Source organism: Oryzias melastigma, linkage group LG1 (assembly GCF_002922805.2).
Source record: "Oryzias melastigma strain HK-1 linkage group LG1, ASM292280v2, whole genome shotgun sequence".
NCBI classification, from domain to species: Eukaryota; Metazoa; Chordata; class Actinopteri; order Beloniformes; family Adrianichthyidae; genus Oryzias; species Oryzias melastigma.
Window position 1 is genome coordinate 24422404 of NC_050512.1, and position 11785 is coordinate 24434188.

Sequence of the window (11785 nt, forward strand, 5' to 3'; positions counted from 1 at the left end):
AGACCAATACGAAAGAAAGAATAAAGGGAAATGAGCTCAGCTCAGATTTTGATCGATTACAAATGAATACATAAATGTTTTATTTTTTTATACTATTGACTTTTTCATCCGTGTTTTGCTCAGTTTTAAAATTGTGTTGCGTTCAGGAACAGACAGAGCAGATTATATTTGTGGTCAGCAGGGGGCGACAGAGTCCAATCGATGAATTGAACACGAACTACAATCATAGACTATAAAAATAATAATATAATTATTAAAATAGTTTTATTATATACAGTCTATTATTACAATACATTGCAAATTGTAGTTTAGGCCATAAATAAGCAATAAATCAATTAATAAACTATGAAACGCAAAATAAAATGGTAAAATGTACTATTCATACATTATTGCAGTCATTTACTTGACAAGCAAAGTTACAAATCTATTTTTAGCTTGGATTAATACATTTCAATGAAGTGGCAGATGGTCTGAATGGAATTAACACCACTTTCACACAAATAAAGAAAAAAAAAAAGGAACTTACAAATACTTGGCAAGCCGATCTCCATTATTTGTGATGGTACTTATCCTCTCTGTTTTCCTCCTCTCCCAGCAGAGCAATCGTCTCAGCATCAGGATTTTTTTGTTGCTGAGTTCATCCTTTGACAGAAATCCTTTGTTTCTTGTCAATCAGACGGTTTTGACACTCTTTTCATTTAAAGAGAGAGAACAAGAGTTTATTGGAGAAAAAATCTTTTTTGCATCAAAGATGACATAGAGTATTTTCAAAAGTCATTAAAATCTTGATTTCAATAAAGGAAAATATGTTCTAAGAGTGTGATGTTTGTATTATTTTTTATGTCTAGTGCCAGGTATTATTTCTGAGTCACACTGGTTGAATTTTTGGCTAAATATGCCCCGGATCCATTCGACGTCAGTGAATCGGGTAGTTCAAAATAAAGCAATATTGACTTGGAATAGAATCAGGAACTACTGACTATGATATGAATCAAGTCATTGCTAAAAATAAATTGTTACACTCCTTTGTAATTTGGAAAACTTTTCACTAAGTGTGATACCAATGAGTATTTTCTGCTTTAGGTCTATATTTGATTACTTATTTTTCTAAAATCTAATATTTCAGCTGCTTTCTGTTATTCCAGCTCACCTTTCCTGTCAAACTGATGAGTTTGTGGAACATTGTGTGTTTTTTTGTGTCAGCATAGTTAAGCGCTTTGGTGTGAAGCTTTCCGTTGCTCTGCTGGTTCTTCTTGATCTGCATGTTTGCACACAGTTTCATATTTTAGTAATTGGGTAACACCAAAGCGCGTTTCACTTTTCATGTAAAATCTCAGGTTCTTACTTTTTCTTTAACTGGCTCAAGATCCTGTGATGACTTACGTCACAATGAACATCCTCACAGTCTGTGCTTTAACTTCTTAGCAATCAGAAAGCTCGTCAGCTGTGGGAATTTCGCATTAGAATTGCAATTACTGACAGAAGAAGAGGTCAAACGGGAGCAAAAACAAACACGACTGAGGTGGAAAATGACAGGACTTTGATTTTTTTTCCTTATATGGAAAATAGTTCATTATGGATGATCAAAAAAAAAAAAGATTTCACGTTGGGAAACTAATGACAGCTTCTGTTTTAGGCAAACTCATGTATAGGAGATGGGTAAAGACAGATTTCCCCTCAAAATAAAGAAGAATCCTTAAAATTTTGACATGTTTAAGGACATTGATAAATAAAGTGAAAATGATGCAGTGAGATGTCATCATTCTTAACAGAATGAATACAGGCCAGTGATATTTAAGTTGTAAAACTACTACACATTATTTTTATTCGTAATCCTGCAACATCAACAGACTGATTCAGTAACCCCAATAAAAAAGAGCAACAATATTGTATGTAGCCATTGAATGTGGGACAGATGGGGATTAAAATCCACATTTAAACAATCAAACATATTTTTTAAAAGTAAAAGGAAAAAGCATCACAAATAAAATCCATATATATAAATTCATGCAAACTCTACACCAGCCATAATTTGTATGTGGCACTTTACTGATTTAGCTTAGTTATTTTGATCTTTTCATTTCTTCATTTTCTTTCTTTTTTTGATTAAAACATTTCAGCTTTAAAATATTTTTTAAAGTTTAATACATTTTTATTTTATTTTGAAAAGTTACACAAATGTCTTCAGTTTTTTTCAGTACTTAAAAATGCTTTGATTTATTTATTAGTATTATTGATTTTATTTTATTTTTGTAATTATTATTGTTGCTGTTTCTGTTCAATTTAAATGTGCATTTTTAGTTCAAAATTTTCATAAATTTAATGAAATTTGCCAGTTCGATCTCACTTCCTACCACTAGGTGGCGGCGGTGCACCGTTCTATTGCGTGTTGAACCGCCCGTCAACACCAAGAAGAAGAACAGGAACGAGGCAGAAACTTAAAGCAGCTCAAAGGGAAAAAAGGACAAGTCGACGGAGTTTGTTTAGTTTTTTTGTCTTTCTCATGGTGGCGTTGTTTTTAAAAGTAGCTGCTAATAGAAAAATAATATATTTAAACTCACTTTTTTTTTTATAATTGAAGCACTGTCTTTGTTCCTCGAAGAAATTTGTGGTTGGACTATTCTTTTTTTTAACTTAGGTGAGTTCATGTTTAAAGTTTCTCAACGTTAGTGTATGTCTAAATGTGTTTTCCCCTTTTTTATGAGTGCCTTTAAAACACAAAATTGTACAAATTTTCCATTTTTGTTGAAGTTTTATAAACAGACAAAAACTTCAGAGCTCAGTTTTGGTCGGTAGCTAACGCTAGCTTAACTGGCTTTTGTTGAAGTGCTCAAGAATACATTTTAAAACAGGATGTATTTTAATTTTCTTTATAGTCAGCAAAGCTGGTTTGCTTACATGTTAAATGGGTTTCATGTACAAATGTATTTACAGTTTTCCTTAAGGCTCCTTATTTTACCACAAATAAAAGTTTCTTGTTGGCATCTGCTAAAACTCTGTTTGTATTTTCTGTTTGCTTAAACTTTCTTGTCTTTTTAAGTTTCTGAACTGACTTTAAATCAACTTAGAGGTATAAAGTAGGGGGAGGAAAGTAAACTTATTCTGTGAATTGTAGGTTTAAAATGTTGCTCTGTTATCTGTGGCTGATCCTTCTTGGTTGTGGTTGACACCACCGCTCTGCCTTGTCTGTGGAGCCCAGCTGGCCTCCTTTGTTCTGCATAGCAAACTGATTAACACCCCATCCTAACCAAAGCAGCTGTCCCCACAGATGCTGCCTTTGTCCCCCCTTTTTTCCTCCAAAACTTTGACCTGTGTGCTTTTGTATAACTGTCTGCTGAAGTCGGATGCATGCTGAAATGTCAAGTTTTTCTAAAGATTGACCTACAACAAAGTGGCTTTAAATGAAGCAGCAGAAGAGGGTGAGAACTTCAACCTGTCAGCTGTCAGGAAACTCCAGGCCCACTTCATTATGAATCCACTGGGAAAAATAATTATGATTAAAAAAAAAATAGTGAGAGAAACAATTTGTCATTTTGAGACCAATTGATGGAAGTGCTTTGAAAGCATTTCCCAGAATTCTTCAGGAAGCAAAATTTTGAACTCAGTGACTGTTCAAAGTCATAAATCGAAGCAGTAAAACAGCAGTTCACCAAATGTTTCTCAGAGCGGTGGTGAGCTGCAGTCAGCGTGTGGGTGGTGAGCTGGTCAGACTCTGGATATATGTGAGGCACACACACAGGAGGAGGTGGAGGAGGAGGCGGCGTTTGGAGCTGATCGCTCCGTTTTTATGGTGCTCACAGTTGTGCGTCATCAGCTGCTGTTTACTCATGTTAGGACAAAGGTTTCAGCAAAAAATGTCCCAGGATGTAAAATGAGTTGAAATAGAGGAAAAACAAGCAAAAACCAAATGTATTCAGACATTTTTTAAGCCACATTTTGTAATAGCACATATATTTTTTTAATTAATTTGTATTCATCTTTGTCTGTGATCAACTCTTTAAAGTCTTTCTAGAAGCTAGTAGTCCTCAAAAGCATTTGTAATATACAAGCCAAAATGAAAGTATGTTTTTTTTACTTTGAGTACAAAAGTAAAGTTGTTTCTCAACGGTGTAAGCCTAAAATTAAGAGCAAATAATTTTTAATTTCAGTATTTTTTTCAAGATTTTAGTTGTTAAATGTACACAAAAATCACGCTTGAACATTTGAACTAACTTGTTGGGGATGGAATGATTGGTGTGGAGGACCCTGCCCCCCTTCCCCTCTCTGTTGCTGAGAGCTCTCTGTTTACACACTCTCCTGCTAGTTTACACCCTCAACCTAACATTATTGGTGCAACATAAATGGTGAGCAATATCGTAGTTATCCAGCCTTAGAGTTTAGATCGAGATTGCAGCTCAGATGAGGGACATGAAGACTTGAATGCATCTGAATAAAATGGAGCAGGGAGTTTGTGGCCTGTCCAGCATATTTCCGATTTTACAGATGCACTCTTTTTCAAATGGCATTTTTTTCATCTGCTCCTGATTCAAAAATAATTTGAATAAAGGAATACTCAGAAATTAAGTTTATAGTTTAATTGTCCTTATATGTGTCCTCTATCATCAGAAAAATGCCACAAGAACATGCTAAAACACCAAAAACGCGATTGTCATCAGTGTTTCTTTAGAAAAATGTTCTTAAATCAGTTTCCATTTAGTAATTTTTGTATTCTTTACGTTTCTTTCGCTTTTTGAAATGTATTCTTTCATTTTTTTAGTCCACACCAAAAAGCTTGTTACTTTTCATTGTCATTTCCTTTCTCTGGCATCTTCCATCCATTTTCCTGACCGCTTTGTCCCTTTCGGGGTCGCGGGGGTGCCGGAGCCTAACCCGGCTACTGAAGGGCGAAGGCGGGGTTCATCCTGGACAGGTAGCCAGTCTGTCGCAGGGCCTCAATCACACACCCATCCACTCTCACATTCACACCTAGGGGCAATTTAGAGTCACCAATTAACCTATGAGGCATGTTTTTGGATGGTGGGAGGAAGCCAGAGAAAACCCACGCACGCACGGGGAGAACATGCGAACTCCACACAGAAAGGTCCCAAATCCCCCCGCTGGGATTCGAACCGGGGCCTTCTCGCTGTGAGGCAAGAGCGCTAACCACTGCTCCACCGTGCAGCCTTCTCCGGCATCTTCTCAACTGAAAACAAAGATCTCAGTTGGGTAATCTCAAGCTTGGTTCACTTTCAGTATTTAGTGTACATTTATTGAGCAAGAACAGTGAAACTCAATGGCTATCGTTGAATATTTTGAGAACGAAAAAAGATCTTTAACAGCGTGCTTCAAAAGTAACCCAACGTCTTAAAACTGTCTGTGTGTAGTGAGGAGCTGTGTGCTGATCAGTACGTGAAGGAAGAAATCTATTCTTATGGAGTAAAATATTAAGACAAGAATAGAAAAGTGCAGCCTCTGCATTCCTACTCATTTAAAAAATGTATATTTATGTATAAACACCCTGATCATGTTGGTTCTGACCGTAAACGGTAACCAGCTTTGGCCCTTTATCTTCCTTTGTCACACATCAAACCACTTTACCTCTTTATCGGTCATCTTAGGTCAAAGCTCTCTTTCTGAACTTTTGATATTTTTTATCTTGTGAGTCTTTCGGTCTTGTTTCCTGTCAGAGACTTTTTCCTTTGTTCGTAGAGAAAACTTGTACTGAATCTGCTTATGGTCGGTATCTCCGGTGGCCTCAGAATCAAATTTCTCTTGGTAATACATAACCCCGGAGAATCTAACAGCTATTTTTTTCTTGGATTTTGATGTTAATTTGAATTTTTTGTGTGTTTGTTCATTTTGGACAACAGCAAGTAACAATGGCCAAAAATACAAGTATTAAAATGATAAATTTGGAAAATAAATCTGCAGATAAATTTGACCGAGCAGGATCTTTAGGGTTAAAACTTGCAGAAAAGTCTGATTACAGTAGCTTTTATGTAGAAAATCAGGTTAAAAATGCCTTCAGAATAAAGTACTGATACTTGACCATAACAAACGTATCACTTTTTTTTATTCCTGAGAAACAAACTTGAACCCAGGTTAACATGAGTGCAGAGTTTGACGTCGTGATGGTTTTCCCTCAGCCTTGTGACGTGAAACCGCGTCTAAATGAATGCTCGGCTTGTTTTTTTTGATGGCACAAATGCATTTTCACATCAGTTGCAGTGTGCCTCATTGTGAGTCACCCCTTCATGGACGCGGACGGCTGTTTTACACCTAACAACCCCACTCAGTGTGCTGGAGTGAATACCTACATTGTTTGGCTCTCTTGCTCGCCGCACAAAGGCATTGTGGGTGTATTGTAGCTCTGAATGGTGATGTGTTTATGGCCTTTTGTTCTCCTCTATGAATGCAAAAGGGTGATTTTTAAATTGTAAATAAAATATTTAAAGTGGCGTCCTCTCGAGTTTCAGAAGAAGTTACGTAAACCATCAAAGAGTCGATTTCTTAACTTGACGTTTGTCCACAGGTAAACTATGTACCTGAGCTTGATGGAGATGCTTTGATGGTGACGCCAGAGCTGCACGTCGTGAGAAAGTCCTCATACTTTCTTCGCCGAGAAGGCCGCACAGATGTTCTCACAGGGTCAGGAAAACATCGCCACCTCCAAGGTGTCCACCAAAGCACTGGTCAAATATGGAGAGCTCATCGTTCTGGGGTAGGACTGCTACTCAAGGCCTGTGCCATTTCGCAATGTCGGTCATAAATTCGCTGATCTTGCGCTAAATTAAAATACATAACAATACTCCCACATGAGAACAGGAAGCTGCAGCATCTCAGTCTATTCAGGAGTTCTCAGAGAAGATGTTTAGATCACTTAGAAGTGGTTTAGGTATTCAGGTCAAGAAAATCCCTGAGCACTCGCTTGCAAATTAATTTTTTAAAGATGCAAGTAGTTTCAAAACTTTAGCTAAAGTCCCACTCGACTATATTGTTCTGTTGTAAATTATGCAGTTTTTTTTTAGCCAAAATCAAAAGCCTCTGTCGTTTTTCAAGACATATTTTCTTCAGGAGCTCATTTGAAATTGGCTTTTGAGACTGTTGGCATGGAAGTTAACTCAGCTAATTTCCCATCAACCCTTTGTTTACACACACTCCCGTTAGCTAACAGCACCTCATTGCCCAATCAACATTAGTGTTGCAAAAGCAAACGGTAAAGCAAAAGGTTTCTAGCAAAACCAGAGCGATTCAGCTGCACAGTTTAGATCCAGATGGAAACTCAGACGATGTTAATGGATCTAATTTTCTGAAAGTGGATGCATCCGAATTGGGAGAGGAGAATTTGGTCCGCCCACAGCAGTTGCTGCATCACAAATCCAAGCTTTTTCAAGCCGGGGGTTTTCATCCTGATCCTCCTGATCCAACAAAGAAAGGCTCAGAAAAAGAGTTTAAATCTTAAATTATTTTAAGTACAGCTTCCATTATAAGAAAAAAGTTACAAGAACAGGTTAAAAACACACAATTTCATAGGAGTGGATCTTTAAACAGGAAGTACAGTTGCAGATGAAGTGAATCTCAGAAGTGAACAGCTTGATTTATTAATTCAAAAACTGGATAAAAACAGCACAATCTAACAGAAATAGTCTCCAACTTTTTTCAGGCCACAAAGCAGAGAGGTGAACCAATAATAATTTGAGACTATATTTTCACAGACCGACTCGTATGAGGCTAGAGTGGTTATATATATTTCTATTTATTATTATTTTACTTGAGGTTCCACTTTCCCTTAACTTTTGAGGGTGACGTTTATCTTCATGTTCTGTAAAACATCTGCTGGTGGAATAACCTTTATTTGTACTCTAGATTTCATTTAGGAACCAATAAACTCTTATCTAGATTTTCCCTTAACCCATAACTGATAAACTGGAAGCTAAGGATCAAATGCCAACTTCAACCTTTATCGACTTCTAAGGTGCGAGGGATAAATACATAGAAAGAAAAAAAATAAATGAAGCTGGTGTTTTTGAAATATAATAAACGTGAATTCACCATTTGAGCAGCTTTATTAGCAGCATCCTCGTAATATTAGTTGATTGGAGAATAGTATGCATTATTATTATTGTGTGTGGAAACAGCTGTTGCAATAAATCCATAAATGGAGTAAATACTCCTGGTTTTAGTCTGATAAATGCAGCTGTCTTGTTTTTTTTTTCTCAAATCAAAGGCTCTTCTGTTTCCTCATTGGCTCTTTTCTGCAAAAATAAACTTTCCAAATATGTTTAATGTTAACTTTTCTTGCTTTGGAGTTTTATTTAGCGGTCCCTACAGCCGCCTTAACCCTTGTGCTCTCTTATGGGGTCCAGATCATCCCACCCTCATAGTGATGTGTGTTCCCTCTAATGACAAAGGTGGACAGGATTTTATGTCTACCACGGACACCATTGACGATAAAAAATCCTCAAAAGAAACAGTTAAGCGCACTGTCTTGTGGGGTCCAGATGACCCCACTTTGTATGTAAACATGCTAATGATAGCACATAGGTTAATAGGTAGCAAATTATTTTCAACACGTGACCGAGTGACTTGACATGCGTTAAGGATGAGTCAGATATGGTGGAGAGAATCCGGTAGTTTTCCAAAATAAAACTTCCCTCAGAATCAGATAATAAATAAAATAGAAACAAATTGTAGGTCGCATTTTTTGTCCCAGTACTAACTGTCCCAAAGACCGGTACTGGTCCGAAGCCCAGGGGTAGGGGACGACTAAAGTAGGACACAACTTCTAACCACTTTAACAAAAACACTGCAGCTCCACCTCCACCTGTGTACGTTTTTGCCTGAATAGCAGCAGCAGGTGGAGAACCGGCTGTCACACTGACACAGCAGAACATCAGGATCTCCAGAAGCGTCTCAAATCCTGATGTAGGACTCATTCATTCTTAAGATCAAACCGGTTTAAAGGAGCTTTGATTATGTATTGTTTGATTTCTCAATTTCAGTTTTTAAAAATCCACTCTGATGAAAATTGTGTTTTTAAACATGTTCTTGTTACATTTTTCTGATGATGGATGACATAAATTAAGAAAATGAAGCTTAAAATTAAATATATAAGTATTTCTTCATTCAAATCGCGAATCAGGAACAGATGAAGAAATGTCATTGGATAAAGAACTTATTTGTAACATAGAAAATGCGCTGGGCAGACCCCAACCTTCCTGTAGGTTGAGGTGTGAGGGGCTGTAAGCTAGCGGAGGAGCATGTAGATGAAAAGCTCAAACCAATGTGGAGGTGAAGGGGCCGACTCAGAACCGAATTTTCTAAAGAACTCCTGTCGTTCTGCAAAAACTATATCCTAGAAAGTGATAGATTTATTGATTTTGGCTAAAAAAATGCATAATCATAATTAAAAGGACACTGGGAACACTTTTAGAATAGATCAAAAATGATCAGAGTAAGTTTTTAAACACAATTTTGTAATGAAAAATATTTTTCACATAATTATTTATATAAAACTGAACAAAGGTTGAGCTTTTATAATAAAAATGTTTTCATTCTTTTGTTTAAAAAGAGCAAACATTTAATTCTTCTGCCTAACACAAGAAATTAACAGAAAATCTATTAACCACTTTAATTAATATTAAAACTGTAATTTTATCCAGCAAACCCAAGAACTATGAAAACTTGATTTTACAAAAGGTTTTTGTGCAGCAAAGACTGCAGACCTAAAGATGAAAACAAAAAGAAAAAAAACTCCGGACAGAAATGAAAACCGCTCAGACTGACTTCATGTCTGTGCTGCTGCTCGGCAGGAAATCAGATTATTTATGTAAATGTCTTTGATGTCTGGTCATTTAGCACAGTCTGTGTCTTATGAAGTTTCTTTTCCTGGTAAAAACCCCCCAGCAATCTTCAAACAGAAAACGTGATCCTCTTGTTTTTCTCCTAAACACTCCACACCTTGATGCATTTGTGAAAACCTGGTCGTTGAGTCCTGGGATTAGTCTGCATGAAGCGCCTGACTGTGAGAACAGACGTCGATCTGAGCTGTGCCCTTCAGCCTGAGCTCTCGTTTGGCTCCTTCGATCTAAATTCAGTGACGTGCTGAGAAACTTGACCGCTTCCTGACTGAAGGCCATTCGCTGCAGGAAGTCGGGGGGCATCGGGAAAATTGCGGCTGCTCTGGTTTCTGAGCTTTTGTTTGCTTTTGCAGGGCTGTGTCCACATGTGGATTTAAACAAACTGCAACCTGCTCATTTAGGTTTCACGTTGAAGGGCCTGTAGGCTGTGAAAACACTAGTTTTGTGTCATGCAGTGGAGCTCGTTAGGGAGGCCTGGGCTTGCCTCTTTATCTGCAGGAAGCCTGCTTATCCAAAGCAAGAAAAGCTCCATATTTAACGGGAGCTGTTTGTTTAACCCTCCACTGGCGGCAGACTGGCTCTAAAGGACAACCTTCAGCTAAATCCACTTCCAGCTAAAGCTCAGCGCACTTTAAGACAATTTCAAAGCTCAGAATGAAACTATCGATCTCTGTTTCTCTTTCATTTAAGTGAGCTTCTGGTGACTGAGGTTGAGTAATAAAAGAACCTCATAACCACAGTGTTTGATTGAGGTAAAACCTCTTTTTTGCTTTCTATCTTTCAGTAAAGGTTTCAAACTGTTTAAAAATAAAAGTGTTAACCAATCCAGGATGTGTTCAGCTAGCCTGATCTCAGATGGATGTTCAGACTCTGTCAAAGCTGGAAATTCTCACCAAAACGAACAAAATTGTCTAAATCACAAACACTCATGGAAACATCAGACTCAACCTGATAATGTAAAACCATTTCAGAATGACTGAAAAAAAAACATCAATTTGATGATGAATTTTAATGTTGTGCTTAAATGTTTTTTTTAAATGTTTTAGTGTTGTTTTTAATGTTGTATTATTGCATTTTATCTTTTTTTTTATTGTGTTGTATGTATCTACAGTGGACTTTTGGAGAGAAAATAGACTCGACCAGATTTGTGCGAACATCATTCATGATTTGTAACCACACAACAAATTTTGCACAAGTACAAAATTTATGAAATTTAAAAAAAAAAACACAAACACAATTTACAAATACACAACTTAAAATTACAACAGCTTGAAACTAACTACACACTCAAATGTTTTAAAAATCACAATCCCTTGTTACACACACAAAACCGCATTTATGCACAAATTTAATGTGAGAATCTTTTCACGTCTCCAATATTTGTGTTTAAATGATGCATTTAAATGCTGTTAAAAAGCTGGGTCATCCGAAATTTTTTATTCAATTCAATTTTATTTATAAAGCCCAATATCACAAAGAAAATTTGCCTCATTGGGCTTATCAGCTGCTTAGAACTTAAATTGTAAATAATATCTGGGAAAACTTGATATTTTCCCACTTTCTTAACAGATATGCCCGATAACTTATATAAAAAAAGTCTAAATATCCGTTTAAAAAAAAAAACCCTAAAGTTTCTCTATTTTCATCACTCCCTCTGGGCTGGACTTTGAATAGGTCTGTGACTGTAAAGACCAAGGTGCTTTACAGTCACAGACCTATTCACACTGATGGTGGCTCCGCTTACTATTAGGAAAAGGTCCCAACACTCCGGGGCCTTGAAGCTTAACAACTAATTAAAGTTTAGAAAATATATTTTTATTCCCATCATTATCTAAATCTGTCATAAAAAGTACTCCTAAATCACTGAAATGGCACAAGACTAATCATGTGAACGTGTTTTGCCCTCCTCCATTCCTTTGCAGCAATGGAATATTCCAGTCCACAGT

General features: G+C 36.8%; 1 protein-coding gene across 1 annotated transcript in view; it reads left to right on the forward strand.

The window, feature by feature from the left end:
• Positions 1 to 2384: 2384 nt before the first annotated feature.
• The window catches only part of LOC112157501 (E3 ubiquitin-protein ligase pellino homolog 1), a 16443-nt gene continuing 7042 nt past the window's right edge, over positions 2385 to 11785 (forward strand). Inside the window, exons 1-2 of the mRNA XM_024290260.2 lie at positions 2385 to 2638; positions 6512 to 6700. Of these exons, the coding sequence (XP_024146028.1) occupies positions 6615 to 6700 (86 nt within the window). The 5' untranslated portion in view covers positions 2385 to 2638; positions 6512 to 6614. The remainder of the gene's footprint in view (positions 2639 to 6511; positions 6701 to 11785) is intronic.